Source organism: Hyla sarda, chromosome 2, assembly GCF_029499605.1.
Source record: "Hyla sarda isolate aHylSar1 chromosome 2, aHylSar1.hap1, whole genome shotgun sequence".
NCBI lineage: Eukaryota > Metazoa > Chordata > Amphibia > Anura > Hylidae > Hyla > Hyla sarda.
Window position 1 is genome coordinate 498,427,042 of NC_079190.1, and position 23,639 is coordinate 498,450,680.

Below are 23,639 nucleotides of genomic sequence, written 5' to 3' on the forward strand. Positions count from 1 at the left end.
GTACTTCAGTAATTCAGGTAAAGAGTACAGAACATGTAATACCTTCCTGTACTGTAGGGGGCACTACCAGACACCAGTCAGTGCATACGCTTCAGTAATACAGGTAAAGAGTACAGAACATGTAATACCTCCCTGTACTGTAGGGGGAGCTACCAGACACCAGTCAGTGCATGCACTTTAGGAATACAGGGGTTTTACCAGTGAATGCCCATTCTGATTGGTCGGTTCTTCCAGCCCTTGACACGTTTCGCAGATTCCATAGCATTGTATGTTGAGTCTGGTTTCACGTTACAATGGTCCAGAAAAAACCATTGTATGTTGAAACTATTGTATGTTGAGGCCATTGTAAGTTGAGGGATCACTGTACTTCTAAGACTATTGGAGACTGACCTGACACTGTGACCGTTAACAACTATATTATTTTTTTTTCTATGATTTTTTTCTATCTTTTCTTCAGCACATTGTAAAATATTATCTGTTTCTTGTTCATAATTTCTCCTTCAACCCTGATGAACCCATTTATATGAGATGGGAGAAACGTGTCGGATTAAGAAGAATGAGAAATTTGCACATGTTATTACCACTTTGATGTCCATTTGACTGTGGTTTACTTATAGCCTTCCCCTATCCACACTTATATTAGTTAGGGTACGTTTATCTAGGATAGGTAGGGACATTTAATTTTTTAGGGCACTCACCTGTACCCTTTTTCCCTTCCTACAACAAGTCAACCGGCTGATATCAAGTTCTCATCTTACAAGAATTATCGGGTTCAGAGAAGTGCTGAGGATATGTATGTCTATGTACAATTCACTTGATAATTTATTGTATATTTCATTGTTGATGTTGTTTTCCTTTTTTTTTTTTACAAAAATCAAGTAAAAGTTATGTTTTAAAATATCTATGTCTAATTGGTTGAGTTTCTAAATAAACATTTGTTAAGTTCTCTCCAAGGGCTAATCCATCAATTTCACTTAGAGGAGTGAGTAACTATCTGATTTTCCCCTGTGGTCAAACACGTGATGTCAGGACACAAGGTCTCCCACAGAACATTGCCCATCACGTTGTTCCCATAATGCATCCTGGGGTTATCTCTTCCTCTGGTAAGTAACCCATACGCACCTGACTGTCCACATGATGGAGAACGTCATCCATCAGACCAGGTCACCATCTTTCATAGCTCCACACTCCAGCAGTTCTGATGTCTATTGCAGACACTTTTGGCGTGGACAGGGGTCAGCATTTGAACGGTCTGCAGGGCTCCATACACAGCAAGCTTTGGCCGGTCTGCAGGGTTCCGTACACAGCAAGCTTTGGCCGGTCTGCAGGGCTCCATACACAGCAAGCTTTGGCCGGTCTGCAGGGCTCCGTACACAGCAAGCTTTGGCCGGTCTGCAGGGCTCCATACATAGCAAGCTTTGGCCGGTCTGCATGGCTCCATACACAGCAAGCTTTGGCCGGTCTGCAATGCTCCATACACAGCAAGCTTTGGCCGGTCTGCAATGCTCCATACACAGCAAGCTTTGGCCGGTCTGCAATGCTCCATACATAGCAAGCTTTGGCCGGTCTGCAATGCTCCATACACAGCAAGCTTTGGCCGGTCTGCAGGGCTCCATACACAGCAAGCTTTGGCCGGTCTGCAGGGCTCCATACACAGCAAGCTTTGGCCGGTCTGCAGGGCTCCATACACAGCAAGCTTTGGCCGGTCTGCAGGGCTCCATACACAGCAAGCTTTGGCCGGTCTGCAGGGCTCCATACACAGCAAGCTTTGGCCGGTCTGCAGGGCTCCGTACACAGCAAGCTTTGGCCGGTCTGCAATGCTCCATACACAGCAAGCTTTGGCCGGTCTGCAGGGCTCCGTACACCACAAGCTTTGGCCGGTCTGCAATGCTCCATACACAGCAAGCTTTGGCCGGTCTGCAATGCTCCATACACAGTAAGCTTTGGCCGGTCTGCAGGGCACCATACACAGCAAGCTTTGGCCGGTCTGCAGGGCTCCATACACAGCAAGCTTTGGCCGTTCTGCAGGGCTCCGTACACAGCAAGCTTTGGCCGGTCTGCAGGGCTCCCTACACAGCAAGCTTTGGCCGGTCTGCAGGGCTCCATACACAGCAAGCTTTGGCCGGTCCGCAGGGCTCCGTACACAGCAAGCCTTGGCCGGTCTGCAGGGCTCCATACACAGCAAGCTTTGGCCGGTGTGCGGCCTATAATAGGAGTAATATCACACAGGGGTGTCATCTGACCCCTATAATAGGCAGCAGGATTTTTTTTTAGCACCTTGCTCTACAGCAGCTTTTCTGTGGGATCGGAGCAGCCGGGATATCATTCCCCACATACGTCAGTATCATCATTATCTAGCACTTCAATAGGCCAGAGCATTGCAGGTTCTTAATATTTTACTGTAGTTTAATAAATTAAAGGGGTACTCTAGCCCTGGGACATCTTATCCCCTATCCAAAGGATAGGGGATAAGATGTCTCACCATTGGGGTCCCGCCGCTGGGGACCCCCGCATTCTTGTATTCGCCACCCAGCTGTTTAAGCTGCACGCAGCGGTGGCAGCTCACAAACAGCCGGGTGGCGACCACGGGGCCGGAGTATCGTGACGTCAAAACTCTGCCCCCGTGTGACGTCACCCCCCCCGCTATGCAAGTCTATGGGAGGGGGCGTGACGGCTGTTGACAGGTCCTTTTTTAGTCCACTTTTCCCTCATTTTCCAAACCTCCGTTAAAATAAAGCTCACCCATTCCATCTCCTGCATCCAAACCCTATTTTGGAAGGAAAGGAAATTATTGGTGACCCCAATGTTCTCTCTGTATCGTAGACTGAGCAAAGTGAGACACAGGACGTGCTGGATGGAGTTCAACTTCATCTTCCATCTTTCTACCCTATTTTCCAAAAATCTTTTAAAGAACACAAATGGGCAGACGAGTCACCCATATACTTTTTATTTTTATTAACAACTTATCCCGAGGACAAAAGTTTAATCTTGTTTTGGCCGCCCATAGCTAAGGCCTAATAGTCGTCACGAGGTAAGACCAGCTCATGCATGACCAACTCAAGTGATCTCTTACTTTCCGAGCCTCCAAGATGCAAAACAAGTTGTAAAAGTTAAATATTTGACTGCGACGAAGCTCCACAGGGTTTAATCATTACAAACCGACCATAAATAATCAACCCGAGACCAAGGAATTATAATGAAACCGACGATCCCTCAGGTTCTCCCCCAGGTTAGGACCTCGGATCTTGTATTAGGGGGACGATGGCTTTAGTCTCGGAGGATCAATTACTGAGCTGGGACCCAAGAACAGACAATTTTCTTCAACGTGTTTCATGTTTGGCCAGGATGAGACCTCTTCTTGGGGTCTACAGGACGGTGTCATCCTCGTCTTTAGGAGGCTTCTCCTCTGGAGTTTTAGTTTCCTGCAAAGCAAAAACAGTATAGTAAGAATGCATTCATTTACTGTAAAAGGGGTATTCCAGGAAAAAATTATATGTTTATATATCAATCGGCTCCAGAAAGTTAAACAGATTTGTAAATGACTTCTATTAAAAAATATTTATCCTTCTAATAATTATCAGCTGCTGAAGTTGAGTTGTTCTTTTCTGTTTGTCAACAGTGCTCTCTGCTGACATCTCTGCTCGTCTCGGGAACTGCACAGAGTAGAAGAGGGTTGCTATCGGGATTTGCTTCTACTCTGGACAGTTCCCGAGACACGTGTCATCAGAGAGCACTTAGACAGAAAAGAACAACTCAACTGCAGCAGCTCATTAGCACTGAAAGGATTCAGATTTTTTTTTTTATAAAAGTAATTTACAAATTTGTTTAACTTTCTGGAGCCAGTGGATATATAGAATATATATATATATATATATATATATATATATATATATATATATATATATATTTTTTTTTTTTTTTTTAAATCAACTGGTGCCAGAAAGTTAAACAGATTTGTAAATTACTTTTATAAAAAAAATATTAATCCTTTCAGTGCTAATGAGCTGCTGAAGTTGAGTTGTTCTTTTCTGTCTAAGTCCTCTCTGATGACACGTGTCTCGGGAACTGTCCAGAGTAGAAGCAAATCCCCATAGCAAACCTCTTCTACTCTGTGCAGTTTCCGAGACAAGCAGAGATGTCAGCAGAGAGCACTGTTGCCAAACAGAAAAGAACTCAACTTCAGCAGCTGATAATTATTAGAAGGATAAATATTTTTTAATAGAAGTCATTTACAAATCTGTTTAACTTTCTGGAGCCAGTTGATATATAAACATATTTTTTTTCTTAATCATTCCAGTACTTATTAGCTGCTGAATATTACAGAAGAAATGCTTTTCTTTTTGGATTACTCTTCTGTCACGACCACAGTGCTCTCTGCTGACCTCTGCAGTCCATTTTAGGAACTGTCCAGAGCAGAAGAAAATCCCCTTAGCAAACATATGCTGCTCTGGACAGTTCCTAAAATGGACAGCAGAGGTCAGCAGAGAGCACTGTGGTCGTGACAGAAGAGAAATCAAAAAAGAAAAGCATTTCCTCTGTAATATTCAGCAGCTAATAAGTACTGGAAGGATTAATTTTTTTTTTTTATAGAAGTAATTTACAAATCTATCTAAATGGAGTAAGGAGTAAGGATCAATAGATCGGAAACGCGTCAGCTCTGTTTGGGACCCCCATCTTTTGGTGTGATAGTTTACATTTTGATACGTCCGTTGTTTGTCTGCCACCGTGAAGGTTTTTTAAGGAAGATACCTGAATAAAGATTTATAAATTTTTTACTTCTACTTGCTGGCTTTTCTACAGTTTTTTCTAATTTACAAATCTGTTTAACTCTCTGGCACCAGTTGATTTAAAAAAAGTTTTCTAAGGGAGTACCCCTTTAAATGTAAGACATGAATCGGAAAACACCTTTAGTATCGGCCTCTGTGCACTTTGTACATTCACCTTTGAATTCAGTTTTTCAGTTAATATCTACATATATAGAGTACCTTCTCCGTATCCCTTTCTTATCTTGGTCTTAGTTGTCTTCATATCCAGTCATTTCCAAAGGATAGGGGGTAAGATGTCTGATCGCGGGGGTCCCGCGCAATCGCACCCCAGACATCCCATGCATGGAGCAAACTCTGCTCCGTGCCGGATGACTTGCAATGCAGGACGGAGGCTTGTGATGTCACGCCCTCTCAATGCAAGTCTATGGGAGGGGGCGGGACGGTAGTCACGTCCCCTCCCATAGACTTCCATTGAGGGGGCGTGGCCATGACATAACAAGCAGGGCACTCTTGTGAGGTCACAAGCCTCCGGCGCTGCACCTGGCACTTTAAACCAATGCCAGGTAAGAGCAGTCACACTATGGAGTCTATACTGTGAGAGCAGTCACACTATGGAGCCTCTACTGTAAGAACAGTCACACTATGGAGTCTATACTGTAAGAATCGTCACACTATGGAGTCTATACTGTAAGAGCAGTCACACCATGGAGTCTATACTGTAAGAGCAGTCACACTATGGAGTCTCTACTGTAAGAATCGTCACACTATGGAGTCTATACTGTAAGAGCAGTCACACTTTGGAGTCTCTACTGTAAGAATCGTCACACTGTGGAGCCTCTACTGTAAGAGCAGTCACACTATGGAGTCTATACTGTAAGAGCAGTCACACTATGGAGTTTTTACTGTAAGAGCAGTCACACTATGGAGTCTCTACTGTAAGAGCAGTCACACTATGGAGTCTATACTGTAAGAGCAGTCACACTATGGAGTCTCTACTGTAAGAGCAGTCACACTATGGAGTCTCTACTGTAAGAGCAGTCACACTATGGAGTCTCTACTGTAAGAGCAGTCACACTATGGAGATAGCTACTGTAAGAGCAGTCACACTATGGAGTCTCTACTGTAAGAGCAGTCACACTATGGAGTCTCTACTGTAAGAGCAGTCACACTATGGAGTCTCTACTGTAAGAGCAGTCACACTATGGAGTCTCTACTGTAAGAGCAGTCACACTATGGAGTCTCTACTGTTAGAGCAGTCACACTATGGAGTCTCCATTGTAAGAGCAGTCACACTATGGAGTCTCTACTCTAATAGCAGTCACACTATGAAGTATCTACTGTAAGAGCAGTCACACTATGGAGAGATCTACTGTAAGAGCAGTCACACTATGGAGTCTATACTGTAAGAGCAGTCACACTATGGAGTTTTTACTGTAAGAGCAGTCACACTATGGAGTCTCTACTGTAAGAGCAGTCACACTATGGAGTCTATACTGTAAGAGCAGTCACACTATGGAGTCTCTACTGTAAGAGCAGTCACACTATGGAGTCTCTACTGTAAGAGCAGTCACACTATGGAGTCTCTACTGTAAGAGCAGTCACACTATGGAGATAGCTACTGTAAGAGCAGTCACACTATGGAGTCTCTACTGTAAGAGCAGTCACACTATGGAGTCTCTACTGTAAGAGCAGTCGCACTATGGAGTCTCTACTGTAAGAGCAGTCACACTATGGAGTCTCTACTGTAAGAGCAGTCACACTATGGAGTCTCTACTGTTAGAGCAGTCACACTATGGAGTCTCCATTGTAAGAGCAGTCACACTATGGAGTCTCTACTCTAATAGCAGTCACACTATGAAGTATCTACTGTAAGAGCAGTCACACTATGGAGAGATCTACTGTAAGAGCAGTCACACTATGGAGTCTATACTGTAAGAGCAGTCACACTATGGAGTCTCTACTGTAAGAGCAGTCACACTATGGAGTCTCTACTCTAATAGCAGTCACATTATGGAGTCTCTACTGTAAGAGCAGTCACACTATGGAGTATATACTGTAAGAGCAGTCACACTGGAGATATCCACTGTACGAGCAGTCACACTATGGAGTCTATACTGTAAGAGCGGTCACACTATGGAGTCTCTACTGTAAGAGCAGTCACACTATGGAGTCTCTACTGTAAGAGCAGTCACACTATGGAGTCTATACTGAAAGAGCAGTCACACTATGAAGTCTATACTGTAAGAGCAGTCACACTATGGAGTCTCTACTCTGTAAGAGCAGTCACACTATGGAGTCTCTACTGTAAGAGCAGTCACACTATGGAGTCTCTACTGTAAGAGCAGTCGCACTATGGAGTCTCTACTGTAAGAGCAGTCACACTATGGAGTCTCTACTCTAATAGCAGTCACACTATGAAGTATCTACTGTAAGAGCAGTCACACTATGGAGAGATCTACTGTAAGAGCAGTCACACTATGGAGTCTATACTGTAAGAGCAGTCACACTATGGAGTCTCTACTGTAAGAGCAGTCACACTATGGAGTCTCTACTCTAATAGCAGTCACATTATGGAGTCTCTACTGTAAGAGCAGTCACACTATGGAGTATATACTGTAAGAGCAGTCACACTGGAGATATCCACTGTACGAGCAGTCACACTATGGAGTCTATACTGTAAGAGCGGTCACACTATGGAGTCTCTACTGTAAGAGCAGTCACACTATGGAGTCTCTACTGTAAGAGCAGTCACACTATGGAGTCTATACTGAAAGAGCAGTCACACTATGAAGTCTATACTGTAAGAGCAGTCACACTATGGAGTCTCTACTCTGTAAGAGCAGTCACACTATGGAGTCTCTACTGTAAGAGCAGTCACACTATGGAGTCTATACTGTAAGAGCAGTCACACTATGGAGTCTCTACTCTAATAGCAGTCACATTATGGAGTCTCTACTGTAAGAGCAGTCACACTAAGGAGTATATACTGTAAGAGCAGTCACACTGGAGATATCTACTGTACGAGCAGTCACACTATGGAGTCTATACTGTAAGAGCAGTCACACTATGGAGTCTCTACTGTAAGAGCAGTCACACTATGGAGTCTTTACTGTAAGAGCAGTCACACTATGGAGTCTATACTGAAAGAGCAGTCACACTATGAAGTCTATACTGTAAGAGCAGTCACACTATGGAGTCTATACTGTAAGAGCAGTCACACTATGGAGTCTATACTGTAAGAGCAGTCACACTATGGAGTCTCTACTGTAAGAGCAGTCACACTATTGAGTCTCTACTGTAAGAGCAGTCACACTATGGAGCCTCTACTGTAAGAGCAGTCACGCTATGGAGTCTCTACTCTGTAAGAGCAGTCACACTATGGAGTCTCTACTCTAATAGCAGTCACACTATGGAGTCTCTACTGTAAGAGCAGTCACACTATGGAGTCTCTACTGTAAGAGCAGTCACACTATGGAGTCTATACTGTAAGAGCAGTCACACTATGGAGTCTCTACTGTAAGAGCAGTCACACTATGGAGTCTCTACTGTAAGAGTAGTCACACTATGGAGCCTCTACTGTAAGAGCAGTCACACTATGGAGTCTATACTGTAAGAGCAGTCACACTATGGATTCTCTACTGTAAGAGCAGTCACACTATGGAGTCTCTACTGTAAGAGCAGTCACACTATGGAGTCTCTACTGTAAGAGCAGTCACACTATGGAGTCTCTACTGTAAGAGCAGTCACACTATGGAGTCTCCACTGTAAGAGCAGTCACACTATGGAGTCTCTACTGTAAGAGCGGTCACACTATGGAGCCTCTACTGTAAGAGCAGTCACACTATGGAGTCTATACTGTAAGAGCAGTCACACTATGGAGTCTATACTGTAAGAGCAGTCATACTATGGAGTCTCTACTGTAAGAGCAGTCACACTCTCTGTAATAACAGTGGAATTATGGCATTCTTTGCCTGACAAAGTTGTTGAGATGAATCCTCTAAAAGTTCGAAAGGGATCTGGATGCCTTTCTCAAATGTAATAATATAATTTGTAATAAATACAATAAATTATTAGAGATAAGGCGGCATTCACACCACGTTTTGTACAGACCGGTGCCGGAGCCGGCGGGGGGAGGGGCAAACCGGGAGCGCTCCCGTACCCCAGCCGGAACAGCCAGGGACCCCATTTACTTTATTGATCCGACCGGAGTCAAACGGTGACTGCGGTCGGCTCAGTTTTGACCCGTATGCGGTTTTTGACTGGACCTAAAACCGTTGTATACTACGGTTTTAGGTCCAGTCCAAAACCGCAGACGGGTCAAAACTGAGCCGACGGGAGTCACTGTTTGACTCTGGTCAGATCAATAAAGTAAATGGGGTCACGGGCTGTTCCGGCTGGGGTACGGGAGTGCCCGGTTTGCCCCTCCCCCCGCCGGACCCGGCACCCGTCTGTACAAAATGTGGTGTGAATGCCGCCTTAGTCATAGGCCACAGATTTATTCTGATTTGTAGTTGTAGTAATTCTTACTGTTCTCACCATCTCTACAGGTGCTGGAGCTTCTTGCGCTTTGCTTGGTGGAGTTTTCTGATTATCCTGTGAATTATTTATTATTAGTATAATTATAAATTCTGCAGTAAATGTGGTAAAGACATAATCCAGGAGTACGTCAGTAGAATGACCTTATGACACAGTATCATACTTGGTTTTATAAGGGACCGATCCTGTGACACTGATCTGATCAGCTGTGATGAAGAGGTAAGTATTAGACTGGATGAATCCTTGGGTGTCACATCTTGATTTTTCTAAATTACTTAAAACAGATGTTTTCCATGATCTACTTATTTCTAGAACTCTAATGACGGGGTCCACTATGTCTAGAAGAAAGAAAGTTCTACACCGACATAGAAGGAAGTTCTTTACTGTAAGAGCAGTCACACTATGGAGTCTCTACTGTAAGAGCAGTAACACTATGGAGCCTCTACTGTAAGAGCAGTCACACTATGGAGTCTCTACTGTAAGAGCAGTAACACTATGGAGCCTCTACTGTAAGAGCAGTCACACTATGGAGTCTCTACTGTAAGAGCAGTCACACTATGGAGTCTCTACTGTAAGAGCAGTCACACTATGGAGTCTATCCTGTAAGAGCAGTCACACTATGGAGTCTCTACTGTAAGAGCAGTCACACTATGGAGTCTATACTGTAAGAACAATGACACTATGGAGTCTCTACTGTAAGAGCAGTCACACTATGGAGTCTATACTGTAAGAGCAGTCACACTATGGAGTCTTTACAGTAAGAGCAGTCACACTATGGAGTCTATACTGTAAGAGCAGTCATACTATGGAGTCTCTACTGTAAGAGCGGTCACACTATGGAGTCTATACTGTAAGAACAGTATCACTATGGAGTCTATACTGTAAGAGCAGTCACACTATGGAGTCTATACTGTAAGATCAGTCACACTATGGAGTCTATACTGTAAGAACAGTCACACTATGGAGTCTATACTGTAAGAGCAGTCACACTATGAAGTCTCTACTGTAAGAGCAGTCACACTATGGAGTCTCTACTGTAAGAGCAGTCACACTATGGAGTCTCTACTGTAAGAGCAGTCACACTATGGAGTCTATCCTGTAAGAGCAGTCACACTATGAAGTCTCTACTGTAAGAGCAGTCACACTATGGAGTCTATACTGTAAGAGCAGTCACACTATGGAGTCTCTACTGTAAGAGTAGTCACACTATGGAGTCTATACTGTAAGAACAGTCACACTATGGAGTCTCTACTGTAAGAGCAGTCACACTATGGGGTCTATACTGTAAGAACAATCACACTATGGAGTCTCTACTGTAAGAGCAGTCACACTATGGAGTCTATACTGTAAGAGCAGTCACACTATGGAGTCTCTACTGTAAGAGCAGTCACACTATGGAGTCTATACTGTAAGAGCAGTCATACTATGGAGTCTCTACTGTAAGAGCGGTCACACTATGAAGTCTCTAATGTAAGAGCAGTCACACTATGGAGTCTCTACTGTAAGAGCAGTCACACTATGGAGTCTATCCTGTAAGAGCAGTCACACTATGAAGTCTCTACTGTAAGAGCAGTCACACTATGGAGTCTACACTGTATGAGCAGTCACACTATGAAGTCTCTACTGTAAGAGCAGTCACACTATGAAGTCTCTACTGTAAGAGCAGTCACACTATGGAGTCTCTACTGTAAGAGCAGTCACACTATGGAGTCTCTACTGTAAGAGCAGTCACACTATGGAGTCTATCCTGTAAGAGCAGTCACACTATGAAGTCTCTACTGTAAGAGCAGTCACACTATGGAGTCTATACTGTAAGAGCAGTCACACTATGGAGTCTCTACTGTAAGAGTAGTCACACTATGGAGTCTATACTGTAAGAACAGTCACACTATGGAGTCTCTACTGTAAGAGCAGTCACACTATGGGGTCTATACTGTAAGAACAATCACACTATGGAGTCTCTACTGTAAGAGCAGTCACACTAAGGAGTCTATACTGTAAGAGCAGTCACACTATGGAGTCTTTACAGTAAGAGCAGTCACACTATGGAGTCTATACTGTAAGAGCAGTCATACTATGGAGTCTCTACTGTAAGAGCGGTCACACTATGGAGTCTATACTGTAAGAACAGTATCACTGTGGAGTCTATACTGTAAGAGCAGTCACACTATGGAATATTGACTTTTCTAAATTACTTAAAACAGAGATGTTTTCCATAATCTATTTATTTCCGGGACTGTAACTCTAATGACGGGGATCCTCTACAGTATGTCTAGAAGAAAGTAAGTTCTGTCACACTATGGAGTCTTTACTGTAAGAGCAGTCACTCTATGTCTTTACTGTAAGAGCAGTCACTCTATGGAGTCTCTACTGTAAGAGCAGTCACTGTATGGAGTATTTACTGTAAGAGCAGTCACACTATGGAGTCTCTACTATAAGAGAAGTCACACTATGGAGTCTCTACTATAAGAGAAGTCACTCTATGGAGTCTCTACTGTAAGAGCAGTCACACTATGGGGCCTTTACTATAAGAGCAGTCACACCATGGAGTCTCTTCTGTAAGAGCAGTCACACTATGAAGTCTCAACTGTAAGAGCAGTCACACTATGGTGTCTATACTGTAAGAGCAGTCACACTATGGAGTCTATACTGTACGAGCAGTCACATTATGGAGTCTATACTGTAAGAGCAGTCACACTATGGAGTCTATACTGTAAGAGCAGTCACACTATGGAGTCGATACTGTAAGAGCAGTCTCACTATGGAGTCTCTACTGTAAGAGCAGTCTCACTATGCAGTCTCTTCTATTATAACTTTGGGACTATGGAATTTTCTGCCTGAAGTTGATGAGATTAAAGAAGGTATATAATGGATAAAAACATATCCTCTATCTAAAAGATAAGGGATTCGTTTTAGACTGCGGGAGGTCTGACCACTAGGACCCCCGCGATCTCCTGCACGGGACCGAGATCACAGGGGGTCTCAGCGATCAGACCCCTAATGATCCAAAGGAAAAATTCTTACTGTTCTCACCGTTTCTTCTGGTTCTGGAGCTGCTCGCGCTTTGCTTGGTGGAGTTTTCTGGATATCCTGTAAATTATAATCCAGTAAATATAACCCTTATTAACCCCTTGAGGACACATCATTTTCATTTTTGCATTTTATTTTTTTCCTCCTCGCTTTTTAAGACGCATAACTCTCTTTTATCGTTATAAAACCTTTCATTTAACCATAAAATTTTAGGCCCCACCAAAAAATTTTTTGTGGGGAGAAATTGATAAGAAAACGGCAATTTTTCAACTTTTGGGGGGGTTTGGATGATAGGTTCTCTTTATTCTGTAGGTCAATGAGATTAAAGCGTTACCCAATTTATGTAGGTTTTCTATTATTATACTCAGTTTTTATTCACAAAATCAGTATACTTAAAGGGGCACTCTGCTGCTCAGCATTTGGACAAACAACAGAAAACGTGGTCTCAAATGGCTGGAGGTGCTCAACCCCAAATGCGGTTGTGCATTTATACTGGAGGAGCAGATCCTGCCCTTGTAGTCCGTTGTTAGGGGCGATCCCCAGCATGAAATGCATACAATGGAGGATGCCTGCAGCGGACTACAAGTGCCACAATAGAATCCTACACCAGATTGACGGTGTGGATGTGAAACAATTAGAACAATACAATACAGGAATATGGGTGCATTACTGTGGTAGATGTACACAATGACATTGGCTAATCCCTCAACACTATCTGGTGTAGGATTCTATTGTGGCACTTGTAGTCCGCTGCAGGCATCCTCCATTGTATGCATTTTTATGCTGGGAATCTCCACTAGCAACGGACTACAAGGGCAGGATCTGCTCCCCCAGTATAAATGCACAACTGCATTTGGGGTTGAGCACCTCCAGCCATTGGAGACCACATTTTCTGTTGTTTGTTTAAATTTTATACTTGGAGGTGTGTAAACTCCATAATTAATGCGCCTTGAATATCTTCAAGGCAGCATTAAGGTAGCACCTGAGAGGCCAGGCACCCATAATAGCCAACTCAGGTGGGGCTTGCAGCTTGTCTCCCCCTCCCATTGTATGTGTGCTCAGTCACGCTGGAGGGTACCTGGGATGAGGCCGTAATGCTGCCGTAATTGCCCACTGGCCCCTGGTTTTGCTTATCACGCACAGGTAGGATTAGCGTAGGTCCCGCGCCATTTTGAGAAACCTTGGCGTTGGTGTGCAGGCTCTGGTACGTCCTTCATATAAGGATACACTGGCGAATGTCTTAATTTTAACATCAGTGTTGAGGGATAGCCAATGTATTGTTTACATCTACAACAGTAGTGCACCCATATTCCTGTATTGTATTATGCTCAGCATTAGGAACAAACTGTCACACCCCCTCCCATAGACATGCTACGGAGTCTTTACTATAAGAACAGTCACACTATGGAGTCTGTACTGTAAGAGCAGTTACACTATGGAGTATCTGATGTAAGAGCAGTCACACTATGGAGTATCTGATGTAACAGCAGTCACACTATGGAGTCTATACTGTAAGAACAGTCACACTATGGAGTATCTGATGTAACAGCAGTCACACTATGGAGTCTATACTGTAAGAGCAGTCACACTATGGAGTCTCTACTGTAAGAGCAGTCACACTATGGAGTCTATACTGTAAGAGCAGTCACACTATGGAGTCTCTACTGTAAGAGCAGTCACACTATGGAGTCTATACTGTAAGAGCAGTCACACTATGGAGTCTATACTGTAAGAGCAGTCACACTATGGAGTCTCTACTGTAAGAGCAGTCACACTATGGAGTCTCTACTGTAATAGCAGTCACACTATGGAGTCTCTACTATAAGAGCAGTCACACTATGGAGTCTATACTGTAAGAGCAGTCACACTATGGAGTCTCTACTGTAAGAACAGTCACACTATGGAGCCTCTACTGTAAGAACAGTCACACTATGGAGCCTCTACTGTAAGAGCAGTCACACTATGGAGTCTCTACTGTAAGAGCAGTCACACTATGAAGTCTATACTGTAAGAACAGTCACACTTTGGAGTCTCTACTTTAAGAGCAGTCACACTATGGAGTCTATACTGTAAGAGCAGTCACACTATGGAGTCTCTACTGTAAGAGCGGTAACACTATGGAGTCTATACTGTAAGAGCAGTCACACTATGGAGTCTCTACTATAAGAGCAGTCACACTATGGAGTCTGTACTATAAGAACAGTCACACTATGGAGTCTGTACTGTAAGAGCAGTCACACTATGGAGTCTATACTGTAAGAACAGTCACACTATGGAGTCTCTACTATAAGAGCAGTCACACTATGGAGTCTTTACTATAAGAGTGGTCACACTATGGAGTCTCTACTGTAAGAGCAGTCACACTATGGAGTCTCTACTATATGAGCAGTCACTCTATGGAGCCTCTACTGTAAGAGCAGTCACACTATGGAGTCTCTACTGTAAGGGCAGTCACACTATGGAGTCTATACTGTAAGAACAGTCACACTATGGAGTCTCTACTATAAGAGCAGTCACACTATGGAGTCTTTTCTATAAGAGCAGTCACACTATGGAGTCTATACTGTAAGAGCAGTCACACTATGGAGTCTCTACTGTAAGAACAGTCACACTATGGAGCCTCTACTGTAAGAACAGTCACACTATGGAGCCTCTACTGTAAGAGCAGTCACACTATGGAGTCTCTACTGTAAGAGCAGTCACACTATGAAGTCTATACTGTAAGAACAGTCACACTTTGGAGTCTCTACTTTAAGAGCAGTCACACTATGTAGTCTATACTGTAAGAGCAGTCACACTATGGAGTCTATACTGTAAGAGCAGTCACACTATGGAGTCTCTACTGTAAGAGCAGTCACACTATGGAGTATCTGCTCTAAGAGCAATCACACTATGGAGTATCTGCTGTAAGAGCAGTCACACTATGGAGTATCTGCTGTAAGAGCAGTCACACTATGGAGTCTCCACTGTAAGAGCAGTTAAACCTTGGAGTCTCTACTGTAAGAGCAGTATATGGAGAGTATTCTATAATAACTTTTGGATTATGGAATTCTCTGCCTGATTACATTGTTGCGATTAAAAAGATAAATAATGGAGAAAAACGTATCCCCTATCTAAAGGATAGGGGATAAGTTTTAGGTTCCGGGGGTCTAACCACTGGGAACCGAGTGATCTTCTGCACAGGACCCCGGCTCCCCCCGGGAATTTGGCATGTCGACCCCTGCACTGAGCGGCGGCCGACACCCCCCCCCCCCCCCCTTCATGTATATCTACAGGACAGCCATTCGCCTATTTCTGGATCTCCCATAGAGATAAATGGAGGGGGGGATTGTCGGCTGCCGCTTGGTGTGGGAGGTCAACGCGCTCCGTTTTCTGGGAAAGCTGTGCAGGAGATCATGGAGGGTCCCAGCGGTTGGACCCCCCACGATCCAATAAAAAAAAAAGTTTTTTCTCCATGAGCTATCTCCTTTAATCCTCTGAAAGCCTTTGTCAAAGGAAACAACATAAATTAATAAAGAACATGAATAATAATATAATAAGTAATAATTACAGTAAATTACTAGAGATAAGTCATTGGCCACAGATTTATTCTGATTTGTAGTTGTAGAAATTCTTTCTGTTCTCACCTTTTCTTCTGGTTCTGGAGCTGCTCGTGCTTTGCTTGGTGGAGTTTTCTGGATATCCTGTAAATTATAATCCAGTAAATATAACCCTTATTAACCCCTTGAGGACACAGTTAATTTTCTTTTTTGCATTTTAGTTCTTTTCCTCTTCGTCTTTTAAGAGGCACAATTCTCTTTTATTTTTCCACCTACAGACCAGTATGAGGCTTGTTTTTTGTGTGACCAATTATACTTTTTAATGACACCCTTTATTTAACCTTAATATGTACGGCGCTACTGAAAAATTATTATTGGTGGGGGGAAATTGATGAAAAAACTGTAATTTTACAACTTTGGGGAGGGGGGGGGTCTTTTACACAGTGCACTTTATGGTAAAAATTAATAATTATCTTTATTCTGTAGGTCAATTAAATTAAAACGTTACTTAATTTATATAGATTTTCTATTACTGTACTGTATTTTTTCCCCACAAAATCAGTATACTTAAAACTGTTATTTTCTGACCCCAATAACACTTAAATTTTTTACAAATTTTTTATTATTTTTGATGTGTTTTTCTGTAGTTTTTATCAGTACCATTTTTGTTTTGATGGGACTTTTTGATCAATTGTTATTCATTTTTTTTCAGATATATGATGTGACCAAAAATCAGTATTTTTGGTGTTTGATGTTTTTTTTATGTTTACGTTGTTCACTGTGCACAATCATAAACATTATATTGTAATAATTCGGACAATAACACAAGCGTCAATACCAAATATGTTCATTATTTTTATTTTTTTATTAAATTTTTTTTGGGGGAGTAGAATTGTCAGGATCCGGACTAGCGGCTGGTGAGGACACAGGAGGTGGATCCTCTGTGCCAGAGAGGCGATGACGCGGGTCGTACTGGGGAATCGGTTCTAAGCAGTTACTGGTGTTCCCCAGTAGCGACTCAACCTCTCTGGCAGCTGAGACTGGCGCGGTACACAAGGACTAGACAGAGGCGAGGTCAGATGTAGCAGAAGGTCAAGGCAGGCAGTGAGGTTCGTAGTCAGGGGCAACAGCAGAAGGTCTGGGTACACAGGCTAGGGAACACACTATAACGCTTTCTCAGGGCACAAGGCAACAAGGTCCGGCAGGGACAGGAAGGGGAAGTGGGTTTATATAGTGTAGGGAGGTGATTGAACTGATTGGACCAGGCACCAATTAGCGGTGCGCTGGCCCTTTAAATCTTAGAAAGCCGTCCCACGCACGCCCTAGGGAGCGGGGCCGCGTGCGCCGGGACGAGACAGACACCGGAGGGGGAGGGTGAGTAGAACGGGGCGCGATCCGCGAGCGGGCCTGACCCGCCACGTGGATCATGTCCCCACGGGCACGAACACAGCAGCGCTCACGGTCAGAGACAGAGACCGGAGCGCTGCTGTTAGCAGAATGCTGCGAGCGCTCCGGGGAAGCCGCGGGACCCGGAGTGCTAGGCGTTACAGTACCCCCCCCCCCCTTAGGTCTCCCCCTCTTTTTGGAGCCCAAGAACCTATGGATGAGTTCCTTGTCGATGATATTGTCCTCGGCTCCCAAGACCTCTCTTCGGGGCCACAATTCTCCCAGTCAACAAGAATTTTTTTTTTACCTCTGACAACCTTGGAGGCGAGGATTTCTTTTACCGAGAAGACGTCAGAGGAGCCAGAGACAGGAGCAGGAACGGTGACCTTGGGGGAAAAGCGGTTAAGAATGAGAGGTTTGAGAAGGGATACTTGAAAGGAGTTAGGAATGCAAAGAGAAGGAGGAAGATGGAGCTTGTAGGAGACAGAGTTGATTTGACTTTTGACTCTAAATGGCCCGATGTAACGTTGACCCAGCTTGTAGCTAGGGACACGAAACCGAATATATTTGGCAGAGAGCCACACTTGGTCACCAGGGGCAAAGACAGGAGGAGTGCTGCTCTTCTTATCAGCATGTTTCTTCATTCGAGAAGAGGCCAGTGAGAGCGGCTTTTGAGTCTCTTTCCAAATCGAAGAAAAGTCCCGGGTCAATTCATCTACGGCGGGAACTCCAGATAAAGTGGGAATGGGGAGGGGGGGGAAGCGGGTGATGGCCGTACACCACAAAGAATGGAGACTTGGCGGATGACTCAGAGTTTTTGAAATTGTACGAGAATTCAGCCCAGGGTAACAGGTCGACCCAATCGTCTTGGCGGGAGGAGACAAAATGTCGCAGGTAGTCACCAAGGATCTGGTTCACTCTCTCCACTTGTCCATTGGACTGTGGGTGGTAGGCGGAGGAAAAATTCTATTTAATCTTCAATTGGGTGCAGAGTGCTCTCCAGAATTTTGAGATGAATTGAACGCCTCTATCAGAGACGATATGTGTAGGCAGTCTGTGGAGACGAAAAATGTGCAAAAAGAATTGCTTTGCCAACTGTGGCGCAGAAGGGAGACCAGGAAGCGGGACAAAATGAGCCATTTTGGAGAATCGATCAACGACCACCCAAATGACAGTGTTGCCATGGGATACAGGAAGGTCAGTGACGAAGTCCATCGCCATGTGTGACCAAGGCTGTTCGGGCACTGGCAGAGGAAGGAGAAGACCCGCAGGCCTCTGGCGAGGAGTCTTGTCACGTGCACAGACAGTACAGGACCGTACGAACTCATTCAAATCTTTTTCAAAGGCAGGCCACCAGTAGTGTCTGGCAATCAACTGAATGGATTTTTTTATTCCAGCGTGACCCGCCAAGTGGGAGGAATGACCCCATTTGAGAGTCCGGAGGCGAAGACGCGGAGGGACATAAGTTTTTCCTGGAGGACTGGAACCAAAGAAGCAGGAGCAGCAGAGATCAGACACTCAGGGGGAATGATGTGTTGGGGAGAGGTTTCAGCTTCCGTGGCATTGGTGGAACGTGATAGGGCATCCACCCTGACATTCTTGTCTGCAGGACGATAATGGATCTGGAAATTGAAGCGGGCAAAAAACAACGACCACCTGGCCTGGCGAGGATTTAAGCGCTGGGCAGACTGTAGGTAGGAAAGATTTTTGTGGTCAGTGTAGATGGTGATAGGGTTAAGGGATCCTTCCAGGAAATGTCTCCACTCCACTAGTGCCAACTTAATGGCCAGCAATTCACGGTCACCAATAGTGTAGTTCCTTTCAGGAGGAGAAAAAGTTTTAGAGAAAAAACCGCAAGTAACGTTTTTTCCTTTAGCGGTTTTTTGAAGAAGAACCGCCCCGGCTCCTACCGAAGAGGCGTCTACCCCAAGGAAGAATGGTTTCAGAGGATCGGGCCTAGTCAAGACTGGTGCGGAGGCGAAGGTGGCCTTAAGGCGAGTAAAAGCTTCTTCCGCTTGGGGAGACCAGGATCTCGGATTCGCATCTTTCTTTGTCAGTGCAACAATAGGAGCCACGATAATGGAGAAGTGGGGGATGAACTGACGGTAGTAATTAGCGAATCCGAGGAAGCGCTGGATAGAGAGAAGTCCCGAGGGGCGTGGCTAATCCAAGACCGCGGAGAGCTTGTCGGGGTCCATTTGAAGACCTTGTCCTGAGACCAGGTATCCCAGGAAAGGAAGACAGCTACGTTCAAAGAGGCATTTTTCAATTTTGGCAGAGAGATGGTTAACACGGAGGCGCTGGAGCACTTGACAAACATGGAGGCGGTGTTCCTCTAGGTTGGAGGAGAAGATTAGTATGTCATCAAGATAGACCACTGCGCAGGTATTCAGTAAGTCCCGAAAGATTTAGTTGACAAAATCTTGAAAAACTGCAGGGGCATTGCAAAGTCCAAATGGCATGACGAGATATTCGAAGTGGCCATCTCTGGTGTTAAAGGCAGTATTCCACTCATCACCTTTACGAATTTTAATGAGGTTATAGGCGCCCCTGAGGTCAAGCTTTGTAAACACTTTTGCTCCGCGCAGTCTGTCGAAGAGCTCAGAGATGAGAGGCAGAGGGTAACGTTTTTTTACTGTCGTTTTATTGAGGCCACGATAGTCTATGCAGGGGCGTAGTGAGCCATCCTTCTTAGCCACGAAGAAGAACCCCACTCCGGCAGGCGAAGAAGACTTCCTAATGAAACCTCTCTCAAGATTTTCCTGGATGTATTCAGACACGGCCTTGGTTTCTGGAGCGGAGAGAGGATAAATTCTGCCATAGGGTGGTGTGGTACCAGGGAGCAAGTCAATAGGACAGTCGTAGGGTCTATGTGGTGGCAAGACCTCCGCTTGTTTTTTACTAAAGACGTCAGCAAAGTCCTGCTAGGCCTTTCCAGATAACAAACTGACCACGAAAGCCACCGTTCTGTGGGGAACTGGTCCGACATCAATTCCAGGTGTAGGGAACATTGGCACAGGAATCCCCGGCACAGAGTCTCCATCAAATTTCTCTGGAAGAGACAAGCGGACTCTAGGGGTAGTTGCAGCAACTCGGAGTGGAGGAGAAGCTGGAGCTGGCGGAGAAGATGGTTGACGCTGGGCAGGCAGAAGCTGCTGGAGCATGGCGGTCAACTGCGTCAGCTGTTGTCCTTGTTGGGCGATCTGCTGGGACTGCTGGGCAACAACGGTAGTCAGATCAGCAACACTCGGCATCTCAGCCGGATCCATGGCCGGATCTACTGTCAGGATCCGGACTAACGGCTGGTGATCACACAGGAGGTGGATCCTCTGTGCCAGAGAGGCGATGACGTGGGTCGTACTGCGGAATCGGTTCTAAGCAGTTACTGGTGTTCACCAGAGCCCGCCGCAAAGCGGGATGGACTTGCTGCGGTGGTAACTGCCAGGTCGTATTCCCCAGTAGCGACTCGACCTCTCTGGCAGCTGAGACTGGCGCGGTACACAAGGACTAGACAGAGGCGATGTCAGACGTAGCAGAAGATCAGGGCAGGCAGCGAGGTTCGTAGTCAGGGGCAACAGCAGAAGGTCTGGGAACACATGCTAGGGAACACACTATAACGCTTTCTCAGGGCACAAGGCAACAAGATCCGGCAGGGACAGGAAGGGGAAATGGGTTTATATAGTGTAGGGAGGTGATTGAACTGATTGGACCAGGCACCAATTAGAGGTGCACTGGCCCTTTAAATCTTAGAAAGCCGGAACGCGCGTGCCCTAGGGAGCGGGGCCGCGCGCCGGGACGAGACAGACACCGGAGGAGGAGGCTGAGTAGAACGGGGCGCGATCCGCGAGCGGGCCTGACCCGCCACGCGGATAAAGTCCCCGCCGCACGAACACAGCAGCACTCGCGGTCAGAGACAGAGACAAAAACCCCCTTCCTTAAAGGGGTACTCCGCTGCTCAGCGTTTAGAACAAACTGTTCCGAACGCTGGAGCCTTCGCCGGGAGCTTGTGATGTCATAGCCCCACACACTCAATGCAAGTCTATCGGAGGGGGCGTGCCAAGTCTATGTGCAGTGTGATCTGCGTGCCACTTATGCAACCAAGCTAAGCCAGGCTGAAACAGTGACTTGGTTATCGTCGGCAGGAGGCAGGTATGGAGACCCGCCATTTTAGCTCATTGGACATGGGACTAGTTGTTGCGGGGGTCCGATGAGCCAACTGAGGATGTGTTATCTGATACATTATATGCCGTGATCACCATTGATCACAGCATCTAAAGGAATAATCACGGACAGCAGCGGGATTACCACTGCCTGTCAGTAGCGGTGAGTGTCCGGCTACTGACAGTAGCTGACACTCTCTGCTATGAAGCGAGCACAGCTCCTGCGCTTGCTTCAAAGTCACTTAACGCTCCAGGGCCTACGTTTACACCCTGCGTCTGTTACGCCGAGCGCTCCGGGTCCCTGCTCCTCCCCGGAGCGCTCGCAACGTTTCTCTCTCTGCAGCGCCCCGGTCAGACTCGCTGACCGGGAGCGCTGCACTAACATTGCCGGCGGGGATGCGATTCGCATAGCGGGACGCGCCCGCTCGCGAATCGCATCCCAAGTCACTCACCTGTCCCGGTCCCTGGCTGTCACGTCCTGGCGCGCTCGGCTCCGCTCCTTAGGGCGCGCGCACGCCAGCTCTCTAAGATTTAAAGGGCCAGTGCACCAATGATTGGTGCCTGGCCCAATCGGTCCAATTAGCTTCCACCTGCTCCCTGTCCATATAACCTCACTTCCCCTTCCCTTCCTTGCCGGATCTTGTTGCCTTTGTGCCTGTAGAAAGCGTCTATTGTGTTTGCCATTACTGTGTTCCTGACCTCTTGCTATCACCATTGACTACGAACCTTGCCGCCTGCCCCGACCTTCTGCTACGTCTGACCTTGTCTCTGCCTAGTCCTTCTGTCCCACGCCTTCTCAGCAGTCAGCGAGGTTGAGCCGTTGCCGGTGGATACGACCTGGTTGCTACCGCCGCAGCAAGACCATCCTGCTTTGGGGCGGGCTCTGGTGAAAACCAGTAGCAACCTAGAACCGGTCCACCGACACGGTCCACGCCAATCCCTCGCTGACACAGAGGATCCACATCCAGCTAGCCGAATCATAACAGCGTCCTTAACAGGTTAAGGGAAAAAATTTGGAATAGACGTTATCCTGGAGAATGTCAGCGATAATTACCTTATAACACTGTACCTGCCGAGGGTTATGAGGGGTCAATCTTGTCAAACTAATCTGATCAGCTTTGTTGAAGAGATAAGGTCTAGACTGGACCAGATCAATCCTTGGACACCATATTGGACTGTAAGAGCAGTTACACTATGGAGTCTCTACTGTAGAAGCAGTCACATTATGGAGTCTCTACTGAAGTGCAGTCCTACTATGGAGCCTCTACTGTAAGAGCAGTCACACTATGGAGTCTCTACTGTAAGAGCAGTCACACTATGGAGTCTCTACTGTAAGAGCAGTCATACTAAGGAGTCTCTACTGTAAGAGCAGTCACACTATGAAGTCTCTACTGTAAGAGCAGTCACACTATGGAGTCTATACTGCAAGAGCAGTCACACTATGGAGCCTCTACTGTAAGAGCAGTCACACTAAGGAGTCTCTACTGTAAGAGCAGTCACACTATGGAGTCTCTACTGTAAGAGCAGTCACACTATGGAGTCTCTACTGTAAGAGCAGTCACACTATGGAGTCTATACTGTAAGAGCAGTCCCACTATGGAGCATATATTGTAATAACAGTAGATTATGGAATTATCTGCCTAATGAAGTTGTTGAGATTATCCCACTGAAAGTTCAAACAGATTTTTATGCCTTTCACAAATAAAATAATATAACGTTATATTTACAGTAAATTACTAGAGATAAGACATTGATCCACAGATTAATTCTGATTTTGTGAGTTGGAAAGAAGTTCTTAATGGTTTCACTCACCATGGTTACTGGTTCTGGTGCTGGTTTCGCTTTGCTCGGTGGAGTTTTCTGGTTGGCGATCAGAGAAGACGGGCCATTTGTTTCGGGTAGCGGGTCAGCCATTGATGATGTAATTGGGATTTTTTTTGCCTTAAAGTAGTCATAAGCCTCCTGTGAAGCCACCAGTAATGTAACCTTAGCTCCTGCTTCTTTGATTTTCATGATCACATCTTCGTAAGCGTTCTTCTCCACGTTGACACCATTGACTTCCAGTAAGATGTCATCTTCTTTTATTCCAGCCACATCCGCAGGGCCACCCTTACTAACCTGTAAATAAGGAAAAGATAGGTTCATAAAACCCTAACCCTATTACTTCATTGGATAAAGCTAAATACTAATCTCAACATTTACCTGTTGAAAGGGGGTGGAGC

At 45.4% G+C, this 23,639-nt stretch overlaps 1 protein-coding gene across 15 annotated transcripts in view; it reads right to left on the reverse strand.

Moving 5' to 3' along the window:
• Window positions 1-2,906: 2,906 nt before the first annotated feature.
• Window positions 2,907-23,639, reverse strand: part of LOC130357207 (Na(+)/H(+) exchange regulatory cofactor NHE-RF3-like) — a 69,285-nt gene continuing 48,552 nt past the window's right edge. For 12 of the 15 annotated variants that reach the window (XM_056559782.1, XM_056559783.1, XM_056559780.1 and 9 more), the window contains 5 exons: window positions 23,230-23,535; window positions 15,959-16,015; window positions 12,327-12,392; window positions 9,303-9,359; window positions 2,907-3,422 (listed from right to left, as the gene is read on the reverse strand). In XM_056559782.1, coding sequence (XP_056415757.1) covers window positions 3,366-3,422; window positions 9,303-9,359; window positions 12,327-12,392; window positions 15,959-16,015; window positions 23,230-23,535 — 543 coding nt within the window. In that variant the 3' untranslated portion in view covers window positions 2,907-3,365. The remainder of the gene's footprint in view (window positions 3,423-9,302; window positions 9,360-12,326; window positions 12,393-15,958; window positions 16,016-23,229; window positions 23,536-23,639) is intronic. The other 3 variants (XM_056559781.1, XM_056559785.1, XM_056559784.1) reach the window with 3 other exon arrangements.